Below are 20,697 nucleotides of genomic sequence, written 5' to 3'. Positions count from 1 at the left end.
GCTCCATAATCTCTTATGTCTCAGTAGTGCAATCGCTTGGCTCGGTTGGTTTCGGCTGGGGATTTCCGTCGGCACGGGTGGGGGAAGATACCAGCGTGCCGGTGGGGCGAATACGACCATAGCCAGCCCCAGGTAAGCATCGTACACTCGCGGTGGGCCGCTGAAGATGCCATACTTCTACATCTAAATCCCATCCTCGAGGTTGTTCACTTTCTGAAATCCGGTGTCTCCATCCTCTCTTATATATGCAGTGAAACTCATATCAAGAACCAGTACCCAATGAAGCATACAACCCTTGAATGGTTCGGTCAGTTGAAATTGCTGGTGTATTCTTCATTAGCTGACTGGGAAAATAAATTAGGGGCGACGACGTTTCGGCTCCGAATCAGAGGAGTTACGATCTTCCTAGATACGTGGCTAGATAGGCCTTCAGTCCTGCCAGTATACCTGGCAGTTGACCAGGTGACAGATGCTGACTACATCTTCATATCGCACGCACATTTTGATCAGTAGGTATCTCCACCGATGCCACAAGCATAGGCAGATTAATATCCGCAATACACTTATCGTCACCACCAGCCTTCCTGGAGCGGATCGAATTGCAATCAGCACCGGCGCCACTGTAATAGCGAACGGCGAAGCGATCAATTGCCTCAGACAAGCCGGGGTTCCTGAAGAGCTGCTGCTGCCCGTCTCCGGTGGTGAGCGGATTCCTCTTTTTACGCGTGAAATCAGAGATAAGGCCAAGGGCAACGTAGCCCTGAGAGCCCCGGGCCCGCCTGGTGGCCCCGTATTCCCCGTGCATGAACTCGCGGCATTGTCTGTAGAAGTCTGGCCTTCTCTGCACTGCCTAATGCCATCGGGTCACCCGGAGATAATCGATACCGGGACCGTCTATACTGGCGCAGCAACCCCCTTTACCTGCACCTTGGATATCACGCTGGGTATGAAACACGGGCTTCTGAGGTTGGGTGAGCTTATGCCAGTGGAACAGCAAAGCGAAGGGCAACGGTCGTTTGTTGAGTACGTCAGTGATCGGAAACGCAACGTATTCTCTCATTGTGACGGAGGGCAGCTGATGTATAACTTTCTCGTCGAGGGCAAGGCGTTGCTTTGGAGCGCCCATCTGGGCGGCTATGAGGGTATCCTAAAAGATTTGAAACCCAAACCAGATGTGGCCATTTTGGGAATCGCCGGCCGGGCAAACCTCAATGGAAAACCCTTCGATGGATCCGCAGCTGAGTTTGCATTACAGGAGATACAATGGCTCGGGAGCCCCTCTCAAGTGATATGGTGCTTGCATGATGAAAGGTAACATGGCAGCATAGACGCTAAGATAACCCCCAGGCTGACTCTCCATAGCTGCATTCCACCATACAGAATCGACACCCTGGCTGCCACGGCCGCAGTCGAGAAGGAAACGGCGTCAAAGGTCTTGCATCTAACACATGCCGAGGTCTATAGGTTGGACCTGTAGGCCAGCCAACCGATAGATTAATCAGCAATCACACTTCTATCCCCTCAATCGACTCAACGGACGTAGATACGTAGCAAGACGCTTTCTTTGCTGTTTAAAGCCCGCAGTACTACGCTTGGCTTTGCTAATCTGTCAAGGACCCTGTGAAATTGACATAGATGGACTATCGATATGTGCGCTAATTAATAGTAAGCGCGTATTTTCCATGATGAGCCATTGAACCGACGGAGTACTTGTGCCTTGCAGGGCTAAGCCTACGGAATCAAACAGAAGCCTGTCTCCGGCACGGCTCCGGCTGGAGGATTTGATATGTATAACCGGACCTGCGCCGGTGACTATCATTCGGACAGAGTTGTTACTTCACCTCCACTCCTATTGATTCCGGAAAAGTTCCGGCCAATCGGAATCAAGACACCCCACATGAGAGTGTATGTACATACTAGTGCTGTATACGAAGCTCATCCAACCTGTGGATGTACGGCTGGCTGAGAGATCAGTTCTCATAGATACACGATTGTCTTTCGGTTGTTTTCTACCTCTTTAGCTCTTTTCTAAACCCAGGAAAAGACCCCCACCGTCAAATTCGAGTCCTACGTTGCTTAGTTAACCCAAACATGGCGGAATGTCCAACCCGTTCTCACTACCGGGAACAACAACGGTTCGAGAAATCAGACATAGGTACCTCGACAGAGATTCCAATTATCCAGCAAGATACAACGCACTCTGATTTCCCAGAGGGAGGACGACAGGCATGGCTTGTGGTCTTTGGAGCATGGTGTGCTTTGTTTTGTACATTTGGTCTTATTACCTGCATAGGCGTGTTCCTGGAGTACTACAAGAACGGACCACTAGAAAAATACACTGCCAGTCAGATAAGCTGGATCACAAGTGTACAGGTGTTTCTTCAGGTCGGAAGCTCGATCTTGGTGAGTTATCTTGAATGTTCCTGACTCCTCCATTACGATATTGCATATCAATATACTGAACCAAAACAGTGGGGACGTCTGTATGATTCGTATGGTCCTAGATGGCTACTTCTACTTGGAACTCCTCTCTATTGCTTTGGACTTATGATGACCTCTCTGTCGAGGCAATATTATCAAATCTTTATCTCTCAGGCCATTTTAAGTTCGATCGGGTCCGGGGCTGTCTTCAATGCTAGCCTGACCTCCACAACGGCCTGGTTCTACAAGCGTCGAGGCACGATATTCGGTATTGTGAACTCCGGATCGTCCCTCGCGGGGGTTGTCTTGCCTATCATGATGACCCGGTTGTTCCAATCGATTGGGTTCAGCTGGACTCTCCGTGTCCTCGGCTTCATGTTCTTGGCTCTCTGTGGTATAGCATGCGCAACGGTGAAGACTCGATTGCCACCTAATTGGCGTCCAATCTCCGTCACGGACTATATCCGGCCCCTTAGGGAATTGAAGATGGTATTGACTGTGCTTGGCGGGTTTCTATACTTCTGGGGAATGTTCCTGCCTTTGAATTATATCATTATCCAGGCGCAGGCGAACAGGGTATCACCCACGCTTGTTCCCTACCTCCTCCCGATAATCAATGCAGTCAGCCTCATCGGTCGACTACTTATGGGCGTCGCCGCCGACCGTTTCGGGCGGTTCAACTGCATCATCGCCATCACAGCCATGTCTGGAATCACGACATTGGCTCTATGGATCCCCGGGAGCAATAGTACAGCAGCGGTGATCATTTATGCCGTATGCTTCGGGCTTGGATCCGGTGGCTATGTGACGCTCTTCCCGTCGTGCGTGACTCAAATCAGTGATTTTGAGGAGATTGGAACCGGGCTCGGGATTGCGCAGTTGATCAACGCCTTTGGCGCATTGACTGGCTCTCCGCTTGGGGGCGCCCTGATCCGGGGTCAGGATAGTAGCACTGATTTTCTGGGTCTTCAGGTCTTCTGTGGCGTGACTATGGTTGCTTCTGCTGTAGCATTCGGCGCCGCGCGATATACTCAGGTTGGAATGCGAATGGCGAAGGTGTGATGTTGGAAAACAGTTTCTGTCAGATAGCTAGTATGTTGGCCGGGTTACAACTTTCTGGTGAGACAAATACAATTCTACATTAAATCCTATTATTTGTAATTGCACAAGTGTTCAACGACTATATAAGTGACTATCAAGGGAGCTCAGGGGCATCATCCGTCGGCTTCCAGCCCAAGAACCTCATGACATTCATAAGGCCACCGACGACCACCAGAACAAGACGAAGACCTGCAATTACAGCTTTCCCTTTGAAACTATCCATGTTAGGTAACTGAACGGGTCATTAGCATTGCATTTGGTCACTTTAACAAGGGGCTAGGCGCGTACCACTTGTGCAGAGCTTCTCTTGACCCAGGTGAATGCTCTTGGAATCATTGCCCGTTCGTACACACCCACTTGGACGCGGATATCATCATCAAATAACAATCCGATCCGATCCTTCTGCTTTGCAAGCTCCAATAGAGGGCCAAGAGCATCTGCTGTGTCGTGAATTGCCTGATTCGCTCCCATTCCTCTCGAAGGGAGCATCGGGTGGATGGCGTCACCGATAAGCCACACTCGGGGGTTGGCGATGCTCCGATCCAGGCTGCTCTCCTTGCCCAATAGAAGATTGCGCCTCCAGTCCACTGGTATGGTTTTAGCGTATCTCCATGGGACACTTTGAATTGCGTCGGGATCTAGCGCATCGATGAGCTTGAAGAAATCCGGATGACATCTCGTCTCCGCAAGCTTTTCCCGCATAAAAGCCTTCGTGTCTGGTAGTTGTATAGCCTCAATGGAGGAGGGCCCTTCCATCCAGCCAAATCCGACCATCAGAAATGCTTGTTCCTCATCGTAGTTACTCGGCTTCTTTAAGCCACTCAGGTCCCCCGACACGGAAGCTTTCTGTGAGGGTGCCAAGCTGTCAGGAAGGTAGGCTGCTGCAAAGAGCATTGCACTCGCGGCGGTAGTGAATATCGTGCCTTTCTCAATGAGAGGCCGTGGAAGGGTACGGAGGACGCTCCAAGGGAGGTGACATTTCCCAAGCAGTGAGCCCGCGCCGAGGGAGCCGTCCTCGATGATATTGTTACAGCCAAGCTGCTTGTTAGCACGACTACCACTCCCTTCCGCCGAGAGTAGAATATCACAGTCCTCGCTCGGCCCGTCCTCAAAATGAGCCCTGATCTTGCTTTGACCTGGTGTCTCTTCGTCGTCGATCACTTCAAATCGCACGAATTTCCTGCCGTACCTCATGATGCCTTTCTGGCGTAGGGGAGCCTGGAGGAAATCACGGAGTCGAGCACGCCCAATCGGAGCGCTCTTCTCATAAGCTGGGAATTTGCCCAGGTCGAGCAGGAGTTCCATTTCCGTATTGTAGATTGCCGGTGCAGATGATACCACGCCGCCAGAGCGCCCGAAGCAAAGGAGCAGCTCCCTATACTGCTCCTCCGTCAAACAGGCTCTGAATCCCATCAGCGCATGCGCTCCAAGCCGAATCTGATACCCGTCTCGGCCCGAGCTTTCCGTGTCGCGCTCGAAGACGGTGACATCGAATAGGTCGTTGCCCTTGTTGACGAGTCCATTCGCCATGCAGGCGCCAGCGAGACCGCCGCCGACTATGATCACCTTGAGTTTTGGCATTTTGTTTTTTGGTTTGTCTTCCTTTGGTATGAGACCTAGGGAGTACAGGGCGTTGTGCTGACCCAAGGGAAGTGGGGGAAGAGGATAGGCTCAAAGCAAGTCAAGACACAGCCGCAGTCTCTGTGCCTTGTCAATTCAATACTCACATTTACTGGACCTTTTTTGTTATGGCTGAGGTATATTTTCGTTGCAGATACTACTACCACCGCTTGAACCGCGACGGCTCTTAGCCCCCGGAGCTAGAGGATTCGTCCGATATTCCAACCTCCCTACACGTAACCCGGCAAATCCTATTCGCTAGGATGCCAATGGGCTGCCCCGGATTTTTGCCTGTCGGTTAGCGTTGGTTGGATTGCAAGCTCGGCACTATGTACTACCCTACAGGTAAGACACTAGGTATGCAGCCTATCCTCTAATGGGGCCCGTGGAGTCTTGCCCCCAAAAAGGGACTTACCTCCTAGGAGCCGTCCGGGAAGGACCATCGATGATATGCCGTGCGTATATTAGGGTTTCTACTCCGGGGTAGTGAAACTTTAACCCCTCTCAGTCCGTCATGTGGACGTTCAACGGCTTCGATCAGCAATACCTGTCAGGCTCAGTGTAGGGCTTTAGTGATACACTAAAATGCCGGATAGCCCCCATCAAAGAGCCTGCCTGTTCCCAAATACATCGCGAGTTTTAGAATGTCTGCTTAACTGAATAGTTTTAATTTGCACGAACTGGCTCCACTTGGCCGCCCAAGAATTCCACCAAAGCTTCCCATTGATTGCAGGTCCTTTACCCACCACTTCGTAACAGTATATCGTTTCCCCGACCATTCAGGTACCTCCTGCAAACTTTTGGGTCCTCCTCCGAATCTGTCTGCCAAAGATGTAGATGAAGATACCGATAACCATCAGCGCAGCCATAATCCCCGCACAAATGTTGAAGGCTCCTTCATATCCCGTTTTATGCACGAATGCAATAGCCCCGTAGGAAATACCAAACCCGATAAATCCACGGCACGAGCAAATCAACACAAGAGTAGCATCGACGCGTTGGGGATATCTGTAATCGTTCAGTAAGGCAGCCTTTTTGTATTATGCATCAACCCGAACGTACGCATCCATGCAGTAGACAAAGGAAGAAACAACAATGCCCACGAAGCCAAAGTACTCGAAATTCAGGGTGACCGCAATGCCCGCCCAGGTCCAGTTCTTGGGGTGTCCAGCGGTTTTGCCGTAAATTATGGTAGAGAGTAAGATTGCAACCGTGGGAAGAATGACCGCAAGAAGACGGTATTCCGGCTAGTCTATATGAGCACATAGACGGGTAGCTTGGTTGAAGATACAACTTACCTCACTGACGCCGTTGTTTCTCTTACTTAGCAATTTTGTAATCTGATCACTGAAGTACCCGCAGACAATAGGCACAGCTACCGCGGTGACGATCTGACCCGTAAAGACATAGCCAAGCGTGTTGAATCCCCACAGAAACGGCGGCTTCACGAGCACTTCTGCAAAGAGCGCCGACATGAGGACATATATACCAAGACCAGCAGAATTTCTTACTTATTGTCAGTGTCAGGATCCATATTGTGGTGCGGTACGGTGTGCCAACTCACAACAAGATAAGCCAAACGACGTTCGGAAAGAGGACGACCTGGCACATCTGTTTGCAACAGTCAATAGTGAGTGACCACTCCGCGTTGCCCGACCAGGGTGCCATGTCTCGGAAGAAGCTGCGTAAGCGATAGTTAACGACATCAAGCTCACGGGTTGTACGTGTTGTCACTGGAACCAAAACGCCCTCCAATTCGATCCCCTCACCGTTTAGGGCTTCCATGGATCGGGTGTACTTGGTCTCCTTGACAAATATGATGCTGAGAAGAGCCACTGCTCCGCTGACGCATCCAAAAATACCGTACCACCACCTCCACCCAAGGTGGGAATCAGATGCAATATACAGACTCGCGATGATCAAGGCAGCGGTTCCAACAGCCTGTAGTGCACTGAACGCCGCAATAGCTTTGCCCCGCTCATGTAGAAAGAAAATCTCTTTGACAATGATGGGGCAAAGTGCTTCGCAAGTGCCGGCAGCGATGGACATAAGATCTCGACCTGCTATGTGCGACTCGAGGCTTTCACTCTTCGCACACCACAGGCAGCCAAAAGCCAGCAGAATGGACGAAAACAAGTATATAGGTCTTCGCCCGATGGCGTAGGACAGTGGTATTGCGATGAGATTCCCAATGCCCATGAAAAACGCCGGCCAAGTAATGAGGTCGTTCGTTTTGGGGTCGCCATTGTACGAGGCTCTAACCGCGGGTAGAAATGCACTCATACCACTGGTCATCAGGTTTCCTGTCGCCGCAAAGGCGCCAACGATAAATAGAATGACATACTTTTGCCATACCGGCAGGTTCAAAGGGTCTGTATGATAGGTGTTAGAACAGCGGAGGAAGAATGGGTACAGTCAAAGCCCTTCCCGTTGGGATCATTTGATGGAGTAGGTACGAGGACCACTTCAGAGTCATTGATGAGCTTGGTGCTGCCAACGACCTGGTTGTAGACCTTGTTGTTGAAAGTCTCAACATCTTCAATCTGAACTTCCGAGGTGCTTTTTGCCTCCATGGCTGGTCGTGTCGATTTCGAGTATTTTGGGTAACCAAGGCCAATAATAATACCAGTGCTTTTAATGCCTCACAGTAGACAAGAACTCACTGGTGACCTATCGGAGGACGAGGACTCCCTGTGAGCGTCAAGCCGGAGCGGAGGAAATAAAGCGATCCGTTCATTTTACAGTCACTTACGCCGAGATGATATGCACAAAGTGTTCCTTAACGAAATTTCCAGTATTACGGTGTGTGTTTGTGCGTGTGTGGGATTTTAGATTTGAGAAGAAGGGGAGATGCTTATTGCTTCCACTATTTCCTTATAACCCGATATCCACGGATGTAATAGCCTTCTATTATCACCTACAATGCAGGTTCACACAGGAGTCGCTTTCTAAATTAATACGGCTTCAACCCTGCGAGTTTCTCCAGCTTGTCTGTCATCTCAGGCTTTTCCAACGGTTCTGCCCTTTCCAACGGATCCAATTCACCATCAATCATATGCTTTCCATGCGAATGAATGTTGATATGTGGCCAATGTGTGGTAGCTTCCCACTTATGGAAAATTTCTTTCTTGTTCTCCAGGTCTTCTGGTGATATCCAAGCTGCAGGCGTATAGCAGGTGTAAATGACGGTGCGGGTAAGATCGGTTTCAGGATAGACAGCGTAGCGCATCTGTCGGGAATCCCACAGGACCAGGTCGCCCGGCTCGGCGCAGACCTTGACAATCTTGCATCCCCGTGCCTCATACCACTTAAGGTCTTCATCCTGAAAAGGGTAAAAGTCATAGTGGAGGGCGGCGAGTGGACCTTTGGTCCTGTCTGGCGGAAATCCTTTGAAGAACTTTTCGAACAACGGGGCACTGCCCTCCATAACAACCAGGCCACCGTCCTTTGGTCCAGCCTCAGACACTGCGAGACGCACATGAGTTAGCATCTTCGAGTTCCTGCCCTGTTCTGGACCTACTTACTGTTGATAAAGCCTTGGACGCAGTGCATTCCATTTCTCTCAGGCGCTTGATCAACATGTGGCCATGGCTTTGTGCCGCCCATCTCTGCGGCATTAGGAAGAGTAATGTTGACGGTATCGTAGGATGCGATCAACTCGTCCGTACCCCAAATTTTGGCAAAGGCATCCAAGACACCCGGCTCTTGCTTTGCGTCCCAAACATACTTTTCGTGCGCGGCGCAATAGTTGAGATACATGCCATTTTTAAAGCTCCACGGCAGGTTCTCCTCGGTCCAAGTGCTCCTATCATTGATATTGAAGCCGTTATCAAAAGATCCAAGCCAATCCAGCATCTTCTGGCGATAGTAGAGCGCCCGTTCTTTGGGCACAACATTCTTAAGTACAACATAACCTTTGGCGTCGAATTCGTCCCGCCAGTCGCCATGCTTGACCGGTTCGGACGAGGGATCCGCCGTGTCTCCGATGTAGGGTGTCATTGTGAGTAAAGTGTTCTAGGACTCAAAAGAATGTAGTGGACGTAGACTCAAAATGAGTTGTAAGTTGTGTAGTTGCGGTTGAGCGCGCGATCTTTTTGCCATTTTGAGGACCAAGTGCACCAGCCTGATATACGAGTAGCTAACCTTTGATGCCCACGGCTAATGGCTTCCAGATCCACACTTTATATCGGAAGACCAATCATGTCTTCCGGGTCAATTGAGATCACCCCAGGATGCGGACGAGACCCTGCCGAAGCCAGCTTTCACAAGGTGTGGTTGGCCTAAAACTATCCCTCGCAACAGCGCGAATATGGCTCCTGTGACCATCCAACCTGAGTTTCCGAAACGCCGGAATTAGACTGGACAGTGCCGTAGTCATGCGACCAGAGAAAGGGATCCTTCGACTCTAGAGGAACCCTTTCCCCAACTCTGCTAGCTAGTCAAGAAGAGCGAGGCCTCCAATTATCCATCAATGACCAATTGACGGTCTTTTTCTCCCAGTATCCTCCAAGACAAAGCCATCGTAATGGAGACGGCTTCATGAATAGGGAATAAACTCGCCTATGAGTTCTATTTGTCTAGCAAGGGCGAAGTTCCTGGACAGAAAGCTCACATTGAAGTGTATCCCAAGCTCTTACCCTTCTGAACTTGTTCCACGGCGGTCTACATTTGTCTTTGGAATGTGTGACATTTAGGGGTACCTAGCAAATAGATGGGAGTTGTGGGTGATTATGTCCATTTCGAATTCCATATACTACTCCTAGAAGATCTAGTCTAGCAGAAGGGCAAAAGTACATGGCTATCGTGTCCCCCTCCGATATGAACAATATGCCGGCCTTTGTTCTTGACATGCCCTGGTCTCCCAAAGTTGGAGACACCTCGAAAGTGCCCCGCAATTTCAAACTGTATACTTTCTCCAGCCTGGAACTCGATACCTGTTGCCCAAATGCCAATCTCAAGCTTGATGATTTGTCCGGGTGGAATGCGCTCCTCTCGGTCATGTGGGTGGAAAGGCCAGTTAGGGTGCATTGACTTGTCGTGGTCAATTGCGCGTTGCGACGCCCGGAGTATGCCCGTCGGTCCTTTATAGAGAATAACTTCTGTCCGCAGCTTCTCAGGTATTTCGTGGAATGACTTGACTGGCAGACCTTCCCACGGCACGTTTAAGCACAACATAGGCTCGCCTGTGGACGATACCTTGCGAAGGATAACAAAAACATCCATATCATCATGTTCCTGACATGACATGTACAGGACTGCCTTTGGCATGCCCATGATTCGCGTCGTTCTATCAAACGTGTACCTGAATTTCAAGAAGTCTGTTTGGGATGTTGCATCGTACGACAAGGCGAGCCTGTTTGTAGGCTTGTGGAAGGCCAACTGTTCATTGGGCTCGAGGTACGCCTTCTTGTATTCAGTATTCGGAATGGGAAAGTCCTGCTCCACGATGCCGCCTATCGATGGCGTTTGGCCGAATTTCAACAACGCCATGCGCACGCGGGGTGTGCTCTCCCAGTTGTTGTCAAGCCCATTGAGGTACCGATCGAAGAACTGAAGTAGCTCCTGGGTGGACTCCGGACACCCCCACAGGTCATACCATTCCTGGTAGGGATGGAATCGGAGCCACTTGTTGGACGTCTTCACCTTGAGCCATCCTCGAATGGCTCCCATGCCATGCATAGTATTGGACCACGTGCCGGTGATGTATGTCGGGATATCAATCTTTTCGATCTCAGCGCGCTTATCGTTCCAGTAGTCATTCGCGAGCGGGTATTTGTCGAACATGGCCCGGATGCCCTCGATCTCGCGACCGTGTATGACATATTTCGAAATGAGTTCATCGAAGAGATCGCCACAGTAGATACCGCCACGAACAAAGGTCTCGCGGTACATATCTGCGCAGCCTTCCCAAGGCGCAATAGCTTTCAGTGATGGTGGCTGCTGGGCGGCAATAAACCATTGGCTTTGTGCAAGGTGGGAATTGCCGGCCATCCCAATGTTTCCAGTGCACCACGGCTCTTGGGCGATACATTCGATCACATCATGACCATCTTCTCCTTCCTGCGTTCCTAGCACCGCACACGAACCCTCCGAGTCAAAGCTGCCCCTATTATCCACATTGACAATCGCGTATCCCTTTTCCACCCAAAAGGCGGGATCCGGCGCCTCGAATTTCTCCAAACCACTGAGCGCGTCATCGCGGAGGCCCAAATTGTACGGAGCCATCAGATTCAACGCGTCGGAGCCGTTGAACTTCTTTCCGAAGGGACTCCAGCAAACAATAGCCGGGACCCGGCCGGTGGGAGGACGAAGAACGTCCGCATACAGGGTGACTCCATCGCGCACCTTGTACCCGACGTCATGTTCAACGAGGATATCACACGTCAAGGGTCGCTTTCCCTCGTTTGACCACCCCTTGGGCAAGATTTCGGTACGCGGATTGAATCCTTGGTAACCCAACCCTATTTTGGGCTGGCTCAAGGGTTTGTAGATGACTTGAACGTCTTTGAACTCCTTCATGATCTTTGATTGAAAGTTACGAGGTACTGAATAATCAAAGGAAGGAATACTGCTAGCTTGATTCCGCCAATATGGAATTCTTGACTAGTATCTATCTATGCACGCGGGGAGACAGGATACTTTTGTTGTTCAGCTTCAATACATAACATAAAGCCCGATTAGGCAACACCGGTATACATACTAGGATCCCTGACCGCCTTACAGGTAATTTTGTGGATTCATTCCTCATGATTACCTTCATGAGCCCCCCAAATCTTGCTCCGAAGAGCGTTTGCCGAACCGAAGGCGAACCGGGTCTTAACTCAACATATTCAGCTCTAGCCCATGATTCCGTTTCCTCTGATTCGCAAGTCTGTTGTTCCGACCGGTACGGAGTAGATTAGTTCGGCCGCTAGTATTCCGAACCGGCTTGGCTAGAATGAGATAGGATCTGCCATAGTCGGCTGCGTCCGAGATATTAAATCCCCACGGGAATGAAACTTGCCCCGTATTCCCCTCGTTGTCTGCCTGTTCGCGGGGTAACTGCATATCGCATATTCGAAGTAACTAATTGGTGTGAACTGGATAATGGAGCAGTTTCGAGTAAGACTTGGCTAGAGCCAGGCCGGAACCTCCATTGAGTTTTCGGGACATGTGGGCGAACATGAACGCAACCCGAAGCGTCCTGAGAAATTCCTGATGAATCTCCCTGACCATTCGGTACTGATAAGAGCCACGCTAGGGGTAGGTACCGGGATAATTCAATCCGTTGAAGAGTACAGAGCTTCGCTAATCTTACACAGATCCACTGTCCTGACTAGATGTCTGAGATCTGCTTTCCATACTAGCAACCCTACAATGTCGATTGGTGTAGCTCTGCTTGGGGCTGGGATTTTTGCAAAGAAGGGTGTGTATGTTGATGAAAGTCCACTGCGATTCTAACGGCTGAGAGCCACAGAGCACCTTCCGGCCATCGAATCATGTCCATCATTGAGTTTGAAGGCCGTCTACTCGCGATCGCAGACGTCAGCCGAGAGCTTCGCCGCTGCAGCCGGCGAGGATATTGAAGCCTACTTTGAGTCGCCTTCTGTTCAATCCAAATCCCTGGATGATCTGTTACAACGTCAAGACATTGTTGCCGTCATCATCGCCGTTGCGATTACGGCGGCACCGGATCTGATCCAGAAAGCATTGGCCGCAGGAAAACATGTTCTGAGCGAGAAACCAATCGCTCCCGACGTCGAGACAGCCCAGAGGTTGATGGATTACTACCATGGACAGACGAAGAGCGGCGTACTGTGGGGTGTGGGCGAGAATTTCCGATTCTGGAACCCTGTTCAGAAGGCTGCGAGGATCCTCACGGAGATGGGTGGAAGCCTAGTCACCTTTTCGGTGACTGCCTATTCATTCACGGATTCCAAGAACCCCTTCTATCATACCGACTGGTGAGTTATGAGAGCTCTATTTTACAGGCCATGTAGCTAAAGTTTCATATCCAAGGCGCCAGAAGCCTACATTCCAGGGAGGGTATTTACTGGATGGTGGGGTGCATTTCGCTGCGGTGTTACGAACGTTGCTAGCTGCTCTCGGTCAAAGGGTAGACGTCGTATCCGCATACACGACGTCTTTGCAAGAGGATCTTCCTCCCCTTGACACTGTTCATGCGATTTTGAGAACCAACAAAGGGCGTAGTGGCACCTACACCTCATCTGTCGGAATCCAAGCCAAGCGTGGTATGGAATTTGAGATTGTGACCGACAAAGGCTACGTCACATACCGTCCGTTCCAGATGGAGATCTTGGTCAAACAAGACCAGGGAGGCAACTGGGAGGAACGATCAGAACCGGCACCATTGATGTGGGGTGTGAAGGAGGAGATCGCTGCGTTCGCTACGAGCATCTCTACCGGTAGGCTGGATTCTAGATTGTCAACCACGGAGGCCCTAGAGGATTTGAAGATTGTGGAAGCCATGTTGAGGTCGGGGGATGCACAAGCGCTGCCGGTAGATATCACGTCCACATTCCGAACCTATAGTATAACGTAGTATACCAAACTGAACCTTCAAACCCAAATATATTTCTGACAATTTCCCCCGCCTTTTCTGTCTCCACCCTCGGCTCGGACCAGACCGAGCATGAATCTTCTCCGCATTTTTCAATGCGGGGCTCTTTTGCTTGACTTTTGCCTTCCTTTAAACCCTGTTTAATAAATAAATAAAATAATTCCTCGGTTCGGCCGACTGCAGGGTAGTCTCACCTCAGTGTCTTCCATGCTCGGGAACTCCTGTTTGGCACCGCTTTCCAAGCGGAAGCGCTTATCGTACGCGTGCAATCACTGCAGGGCCAAGAAGACACGGTGTGATGAGCAATTCCCCAGTTGCCGAAACTGTCAACTGGCAGGTGTGCAGTGTATTACCGTGGATAAAAGGCGACCGAATGCGCCGGTTCAGCATCGTCGCAAAGATCTGCCCGTGACGGAACGAACTTTTGAACCGGAGGCAACAAACCTGGTGTCTCCGGAAACGAGCCACCCACCGGAGTTTACAATCCCATCAGCACTCTCAAAGTCCCTGTCACCTGGGCCGAGAGACTCGAATGAGTGGGGCAACTGGGATACGAGACATCTCCCGGTACTCCCCACACGAGCAGGGTCCAGCATCGTACAGATCTCAACTCAATGGCTCGATCTAGCTCTTTCTCGGCTTCGAATTCCACGCTCGAACTATGTCCGGGTTAACTTGGAGCCCTGCCTATCCAGCCCTGAGATGTCGTACGACTACACCGTTGCTTCTATGGAGCCGGGATTGCCGCCCGTAGACGAGCTCCACCGGTTGATCGAACTCTTCTTCAAGGTTTATCATCCAATCTATCCGTTTCTCGACCGGGGAATGATACGGTTGCTCGTAAGTGAATCATCTGACATGTCACAGCGTAGTGCAAGAAGTCGTAGGGTTAGCAAGACTTCTCGGTTGATGCTCCTTTATCTAATCACGATCTTGGGCACAATGGCAGGCCCAACCGTGTTTCAGCAGCATCTCAACACATATCTAAGTTACTGTCACACGCTCGTGGGTCACCTCATCCTGCAGCCATCAATAGAGTCGGTTCAGGCACTCCTCCTTTTCTCAATCACTCTTCGTCTCCGCGACCAACTATCGCAGGCATGGGATGTGCTCACGCTCGCTATCTCCATGTCGCAGACCTTGAGGCTTGCCCATCTTAGTGCTCACCTGCGAACCATCCATGACAAGGGGTCAGGCAGCAACATGAATCCCATGCGCACATGGTGGGCCCTGTACGTATTTGAGAAATTTCTCGCCTTCGACTCTGGTCGGCAGTCCACCCTGGACGATCCAAGATTATCATCCGTAGGGCGACAAGACCCAACAGAGCCGATGAATAATGAAAAGGCGCTTGTGCTCCAAGATTATGAGAATTTCCTAACCAGCCTGGCAAATGTATTGCGCGAAATGCAACATCGTTCATGGCATACATGGCGGACGGAGAGTCTAGATACAACGAGCGACGCGGATGCCCGTGCGAGCAAGATTCGTACCGCGGGCGCAATCGACACCTTGCTGTGGGAATGGAGAGGAAGTCTGCCCTCTGAATATCAGTAAGCGTTTTTCGCTGAGACCTTATTCTAGCTCCAATCTGTCTGCAGCGAGCCCTTTACTTGCCCAGCGCATTCATCTAACAGCAGTGCCTTCACCAGGGTCGGGACGTCTAGCTCCGCCGATGTGCAACTTACACCTCAATGGGCTTTCCTCTCCTTTTACTATCACCAAGCGTGCGGTTACCATCTTTCATCCTTGCTAAAGAGTATTTCCTTCGCTGATGCTCACTAGGGTCATTGTATTGTATCGGAACACTCTTCTGCTGGATTGGAGTGAGGTGAAAAGGGAGGTCGATCGGTATGGATCCGGGGAACCGTGGCATTTACGGCTTCGCAATGGGCCCCAAATATGTCTTGAGGCCGCAAAGGGCATGACAAACTTACAAGTCATGGTGACAGAGGCCGATGAACCCAGCTTTTTGGTCCTAGGCACTTCACCACTGGCAGCGGCCTACGTCTTAGCCGTCCATATTCGTCGCCAGCCAGCCACTATCTTGAGCCGGACGCACTTTGAGGTACGTTTGTTCGAGAAAGTCTGGGTCCACTGTGGAATATGCTCGTTGACTTAGTTCCAATCCAGCTCATGAAGGCGGCCATGGCTATCTCGCGACAAAGATATTCATCCAGCACCGCTCAGAACTCGTTGCATAAATCGCTCGATGCGTTAGAGCGCTATGTCTCTCAGCTACTAAGCGATATGGCCCTTCAGTCTTCAGTCGAATTCAGCACGGATCCCGTGGAGAATCATCTTACCCCGATGACCATTCCGAATCCGCTCGAATCTCCCCCACTCTCGTGGGGATCCTTCGACTTGCTGAGTTGGGATTGGAATGACCTCGTTCCGCAGACCTAAATGGATATTTTGCGGGGAATGGGCCTAGTACTTGGATTGGTATTAGCGGCTATTCTCAAGTTTATCTTCACTCTAGTAACGGTTGCTCTCTTCCAAAGGCACCTCTCTAAAGTTTGTAAAAGCTCCGAAAGGACTTATAGCGTAGATATAGTTGGCAGCTGCAGTTCCTATGGAACGCTTTGGAGCATGCCACCGTTTTAAGTAACTTCCTGCCGTGTTATTATAACGTCCGCAAGCGACGCCTTAGCCCGGCGATATTTATCATCCTCAGGCAGACATTGTACTGAAGTTGGCCACAGTGCGTAGGAGCTCAAGCGCGGCATTGTTCGGCTCGGTTCGGTGGCAGGGCACGGAGTAGCTGCAAAAGGTTCCCGCCCCCGGCTATCTCCTTACCCCAACTTGCCCTAATCTCTACGCCCTGCTAATGTTATACCGAGCCCCGGACTATCATTCCCCGAGACGTCGAGGAGAATTGCGGGAAAGTCAAATAGAATATAATATGTATAACGGGGAGAAATCCCATTGACAAACTAGAGCTTGATCTTTGGAGCTTTCCTCTTGAAACCAAAAGTGTATTGACCATGGTACGGCTGGAGCCCTTGTTGCTGCTTCATACTGCCGACGTGCTAGCAGCAAGCTCCTCGGGGCCCTCATCTCTGGGGACGTTCGAGAATCCTTCCGTCCGGTCTCGACCTCGTTTTCGATATTGGCTCCCGGATGCGGGAGTTGACAAGGAGATAGTTTCGACCAACATCAAAGACAGTGGGGCGCGAGGCGCGGGAGGGGTCGAATTTGTCCCATTCTACAACTACGGTGGTGAAGCTGGGGACCCGCTACCCCAGGCCGACTGGGTCACCAATGGGTTTGGGACACCAGCCTTTCGCGACGTGTTCCGGGCTGCTCTCCAAGCACATAAAGATGCGGGCTTATTAATGGATTTCGCTCTTGGGCCGAATCAGGGCCAGGGTGTTCCGGCTTCTAGTGATGACCCTGGCCTGCAATGGGATCTGGTGAGGACGCAAGCATTATATCTCACCAGAGAATCAAGAGACTGATTATTTGACGCTCAGGTTCCATATTCCGTTCCAGTCGGCACCAATGAAACCTTCCAAGGCCCGATTCCCGGCTGGGGAACCGGAGAACTGGTCGCCGTGGTATCGGCGCGCGTTCTTTCACAGACTAATATTTCACTGCCGGCGATCGACTCGCCTTTTCTCACGGCCCAGAGTGGCTATCTCAGTTTAGTGCTTGAGCATGAGAGCCTGACTGACATTACGGATCAAGCTTCTGAGGATGGTCAGCTTTCAATACGCTTTCCCACGTATAGCAACGGTCTTGGCCACCGGATTTTCGCCTACTATCAAAAGCGGACTTTGAACAGGAATCTGCACTTTACGAATAATGCTACAACAACGATCTGGGACAACGGCTCTTTCGCTGTGGATCACTACAGCCCACGCGGTGCTCAGACGGTCATTGATTTCTGGGAGAGCCAGATTCTGATCGATGGCATAAAGGAGTTGCTGATGGAAGTAGGGAATTACGGTAGGTCGCCCCGATCCACTGGCAAAAGAAGAACACTGGGTTGACTGTGGTATCGTATCACGTATAGCTTGGGAAGACAGCATGGAATTAACCTCAAACACATCATGGACGCCAGCACTGCCTGAAAGGTTCCAGCGGAAATTCGGCTATAGTCTAAAACGATACCTACCCGTTCTGAATTTCGGAACGCTCTGGCCTGACAACAATGTTAATATTCAAAAGTACAGACCTGGCGCAGTGCAAAGCATTCTAAGCACACCAGACGCTGGGGCTGGTTATATCAACGACTTCCGCAGCGTCCTCGAAGATGGCTACCGGGAGTACCTCCAGACGATTACTGACTGGGCACGCAATGAGCTCCATCTTGAATTCTCAGCACAGGTATCCTACAATCTCCCCATGGATATGGAGGTGAACATACCTGTCGTAGATGCTCCTGAATGTGAGAGCCTTCAGTTTGGCGATAGTGTCGATGCCTACCGCCAGTTTTCGGGACCAGCGTTACTTGCTGGTAAAAGTGTTATCTCAAACGAGATGGGTGCCACCATGGCTGCTTACGGTTATCCCTTTCGAAGTCTTTTATTCTCCGTTGGTCGTGCTATTGTAGGGGGCGTGAACCAGCTGGTTCTGCACGGGCAGAGTTATACTGGAGATTACTACGAGACAACCTGGCCAGGCTACACGGCCTTCTCGTACTCAACCTCCGAGCTTTATTCCAACAAGCAGCCCTCGTGGGATCACGGCCTGTCGGATGTTCTGAACTTTTTTGCCAGAGTCCAGTATACCCAACGACAGGGTATCCCAAGAGTGGACGTGGCCATTTATAATAAAGTTTCAGCCACCGACGCTGCCGCATTTCCCTCCATGTATCAAGCGGACGACTTGATTAATGAAGGTTTGTCTTTTCCGTGTCCTTTAATATGTTAGTACTCAGGAGCTAAAATTCCACCCAGGTTGGTCGTGGGCATACCTTTCCCCGGATAACTTCGCCCTCCCAGGGGCTACAGTGGAGAACGGTACTTTGGGTCCCGATGGACCGCGTTTTAAGGCTCTGGTCGTAGAAAATGCCAGTAATATGACACTCTCAGGGCTAGACAATATCCGGGAATATTCGACTCAAGGACTACCGATTATACTCAGCGGAGGGTTGCCAGGAATCTTTCCTTCCGCCAATGCAAGTGAAAGCACCGCCATTGAAGCAGGCCTAACACATTTGTCAACCTCCGCCAATGTGCATCTCGTTCGTACGGGTGGTGTTGCTGAGAAACTATCCGCCCTTGGACTTTCGCCTCATATCCAAGTTCAAACCGACGGGAAGTGGTTAACAACCTGGAGAGAAGACTCGTCGAGCGGGATCGACTATGCCTTGATTTTCTGCGATTCCAATACTTCCTCCGGATATATCACGGTCACTGGCTCTGCCAAGGATAAGGTTCCCTTCTACCTCAACGCGTGGACGGGTGCTAGGTCCCCCGTTTTCACGTACAATGTGACGGATCATGCTTTGACCCTGCCCGTCTCGCTCCAAGGCAACCAGACAATGATCATCGCATTTTCTCCACGGGGGCTGAATGAATCCGGAGAGCCAAAGACCCATGCTATTGAGACTCCTCCTTCGGTGATCGGTGCAACTTATGACCAAAGGGACGGCTGGGTTGCCCATGTCGCCAACCAGGGTTCTGACACCACGCATGAAAGAATCCATCTATCCAGCGACAGATACATCGAGCTCCCTCAACACCAGCGAACAGCGAGCCCCTTTAATCTGACCAATTGGCAACTCGTTGCCGAGCATTGGGAAGCCCCAACGAATCTCAGTGATGCTAAGACCATTGCCCGGAAGCATAACACGACCCATGAATTGACGACACTGGTGTCATGGAGCCAGATCCCTATCCTCCGAAACGCATCGGGGCTGGGTTACTATAGCACCACTTTCCAGTGGCCACCTACCACGCACCGTCGGGATAACGGAACCGCGGATGGCGCTTACATCGTCTTCCCATCAATCCTACATGCCATTCAGCTCTCCATTAATGGACACAGGGTCCCGCCGTTAGACTACACCGACGCCAAGGCGGATATCAGCCAGTATCTGAAAGCGGGCACAAATGAAGTCCTAGCGGTCGTTCCAACCACCATGTGGAACTATATTCGAAGTATACTGCCAGAGATACGTGACCAAGGCCATCTCCCAGGCCTACTTGCCGAGGGATTGCCCGTTCCAGGTATTTCGGAAAACGGCCTGGTGGAAGAAGTTAGTGTTATTCCATATTCGAAACTGGTGATCCGTTAATCTTATTACCTGGAGCGTCGTTCTTGGAGAGGAAAGCTCGCTCTGCCGAATGGCTATATAAATTGCCATGCTGAGCGCGAATTAAGTGGGATACTTTGTGTGATGTTTGGAGGTTAGGAATAGGTGCATTGCCCCCAACGGGGCCTGTTTTACTATATTTCCGAATCAGGAGTTGCTTGAACTATATGATTATCAAATAAAGTGAGCGCAGTTTAATGCCATGTTTTGCAAACTGTGAGCAAGAACTCGATAGGAACCTTGCTCCAATTCTTTGCATTATATCTCCCGTAACGACCGGCTCCTTGCGTGATTAATTTTGGATGAGCCACCGCCGGTGTTCTGAGAGAGCGTATATGAAATCAACGAGTGGTAGTTAGGAGCCTAGATGTGAACGCATCTATCACACAACGGACTAGATTATATTATATTATATCAACAGAGACGATAACGTAGTGTAGAAAGAGATATACTAAAAGTCTGTCTAAGCTACCTTTTTTATATTACCAATTTCATTGCTTCTTATAGTTGATATAGACAGTAGGATTTTGTATTCCTGCTCAAGGCGAAACTCTTTTTTATGTAGACATTTTAGTGCTATAACAGGTGTTTAAAATTTTAATCATCTACTCCGTAAATTGAGGCGCGTTTTCAACGCGATCGGGGTGCGGATCGCTTACCAATTACGTTAAACGGGGAAAGAATCAACAAGTACTAATATAGCTAGCCAGGTAGTGTAGGTATTCTATTG

General features: G+C 50.5%; 8 protein-coding genes across 8 annotated transcripts; 5 read left to right on the top strand and 3 right to left on the bottom strand.

Moving 5' to 3' along the window:
• Nucleotides 1-469: 469 nt before the first annotated feature.
• On the top strand, nucleotides 470-1,578 carry F9C07_11784 (uncharacterized protein; the record flags this gene model as incomplete). The annotated part of the gene is made up of 2 exons (XM_041294513.2): nucleotides 470-1,311; nucleotides 1,363-1,578. The coding sequence occupies 2 exons, from the start codon at nucleotides 470-472 to the stop codon at nucleotides 1,475-1,477; spliced, it is 957 nt and encodes a 318-aa protein (XP_041148798.2). The 3' UTR covers nucleotides 1,478-1,578.
• A 513-nt stretch (nucleotides 1,579-2,091) lies between these two features.
• On the top strand, nucleotides 2,092-3,483 carry F9C07_11785 (putative monocarboxylate transporter; the record flags this gene model as incomplete). The annotated part of the gene is made up of 2 exons (XM_041294523.1): nucleotides 2,092-2,403; nucleotides 2,473-3,483. The coding sequence occupies 2 exons, from the start codon at nucleotides 2,092-2,094 to the stop codon at nucleotides 3,481-3,483; spliced, it is 1,323 nt and encodes a 440-aa protein (XP_041148799.1).
• A 133-nt stretch (nucleotides 3,484-3,616) lies between these two features.
• F9C07_2286588 (uncharacterized protein) lies at nucleotides 3,617-5,791 on the bottom strand (the record flags this gene model as incomplete). Its single annotated transcript, XM_041294511.2, has 2 exons — nucleotides 3,811-5,791; nucleotides 3,617-3,754 (listed from the first exon to the last, which is right to left on the bottom strand). Exons 1-2 carry the CDS (start codon nucleotides 5,101-5,103, stop codon nucleotides 3,617-3,619), a joined length of 1,431 nt encoding a protein of 476 aa, XP_041148800.1. The 5' UTR covers nucleotides 5,104-5,791.
• A 25-nt stretch (nucleotides 5,792-5,816) lies between these two features.
• Nucleotides 5,817-9,141, bottom strand: F9C07_2223803 (uncharacterized protein; the record flags this gene model as incomplete). Its single annotated transcript, XM_071509745.1, has 10 exons — nucleotides 5,817-6,150; nucleotides 6,205-6,389; nucleotides 6,441-6,648; nucleotides 6,707-6,812; nucleotides 6,867-7,514; nucleotides 7,556-7,773; nucleotides 7,806-7,889; nucleotides 8,010-8,049; nucleotides 8,188-8,642; nucleotides 8,663-9,141. 10 exons carry the CDS (start codon nucleotides 9,139-9,141, stop codon nucleotides 5,922-5,924), a joined length of 2,652 nt encoding a protein of 883 aa, XP_071367962.1. The 3' UTR covers nucleotides 5,817-5,921.
• Nucleotides 9,142-9,860: 719 nt separating this feature from the next.
• Nucleotides 9,861-11,661, bottom strand: F9C07_2286584 (Alpha/Beta hydrolase protein; the record flags this gene model as incomplete). The annotated part of the gene is made up of 1 exon (XM_041287112.2): nucleotides 9,861-11,661. The coding sequence occupies one exon, from the start codon at nucleotides 11,659-11,661 to the stop codon at nucleotides 9,916-9,918; it is 1,746 nt and encodes a 581-aa protein (XP_041148803.1). The 3' UTR covers nucleotides 9,861-9,915.
• A 653-nt stretch (nucleotides 11,662-12,314) lies between these two features.
• F9C07_1807674 (uncharacterized protein) lies at nucleotides 12,315-13,885 on the top strand. Its single transcript, XM_041294525.2, has 4 exons — nucleotides 12,315-12,384; nucleotides 12,444-12,547; nucleotides 12,599-13,085; nucleotides 13,141-13,885. The coding sequence occupies exons 2-4, from the start codon at nucleotides 12,499-12,501 to the stop codon at nucleotides 13,682-13,684; spliced, it is 1,080 nt and encodes a 359-aa protein (XP_041148804.2). The 5' UTR covers nucleotides 12,315-12,384; nucleotides 12,444-12,498; the 3' UTR covers nucleotides 13,685-13,885.
• A 519-nt stretch (nucleotides 13,886-14,404) lies between these two features.
• On the top strand, nucleotides 14,405-16,108 carry F9C07_2075442 (fungal-specific transcription factor domain-containing protein; the record flags this gene model as incomplete). The annotated part of the gene is made up of 4 exons (XM_071508809.1): nucleotides 14,405-15,255; nucleotides 15,355-15,429; nucleotides 15,488-15,770; nucleotides 15,941-16,108. 4 exons carry the CDS (start codon nucleotides 14,405-14,407, stop codon nucleotides 16,106-16,108), a joined length of 1,377 nt encoding a protein of 458 aa, XP_071367961.1.
• A 312-nt stretch (nucleotides 16,109-16,420) lies between these two features.
• Nucleotides 16,421-20,353, top strand: F9C07_2286581 (uncharacterized protein). The gene is made up of 4 exons (XM_041294527.2): nucleotides 16,421-17,118; nucleotides 17,179-17,653; nucleotides 17,721-18,548; nucleotides 18,607-20,353. The coding sequence occupies exons 1-4, from the start codon at nucleotides 16,690-16,692 to the stop codon at nucleotides 19,947-19,949; spliced, it is 3,075 nt and encodes a 1,024-aa protein (XP_041148806.1). The 5' UTR covers nucleotides 16,421-16,689; the 3' UTR covers nucleotides 19,950-20,353.
• Nucleotides 20,354-20,697: the final 344 nt, after the last annotated feature.

The sequence above is a fragment of the Aspergillus flavus genome, chromosome 6 (genome assembly GCF_009017415.1).
Source record: "Aspergillus flavus chromosome 6, complete sequence".
NCBI classification, from domain to species: domain Eukaryota; kingdom Fungi; phylum Ascomycota; class Eurotiomycetes; order Eurotiales; family Aspergillaceae; genus Aspergillus; species Aspergillus flavus.
This window is presented reverse-complemented; position numbering and strand designations above follow the sequence as displayed.

Coding starts and splice junctions, on each gene's coding strand:
- F9C07_1807674 (XM_041294525.2), top strand. CDS start 12,499: ATGTCGATTGGTGTAGCTCTGCTTGGGGCTGGGATTTTTGCAAAGAAG. Junction 12,548..12,598: donor TGGGATTTTTGCAAAGAAGG/GTGTGTATGTTG, acceptor TGAGAGCCACAG/AGCACCTTCCGGCCATCGAA. Junction 13,086..13,140: donor CCCTTCTATCATACCGACTG/GTGAGTTATGAG, acceptor TTCATATCCAAG/GCGCCAGAAGCCTACATTCC.
- F9C07_2286581 (XM_041294527.2), top strand. CDS start 16,690: ATGGTACGGCTGGAGCCCTTGTTGCTGCTTCATACTGCCGACGTGCTA. Junction 17,654..17,720: donor GATGGAAGTAGGGAATTACG/GTAGGTCGCCCC, acceptor TATCACGTATAG/CTTGGGAAGACAGCATGGAA. Junction 18,549..18,606: donor GGACGACTTGATTAATGAAG/GTTTGTCTTTTC, acceptor AATTCCACCCAG/GTTGGTCGTGGGCATACCTT.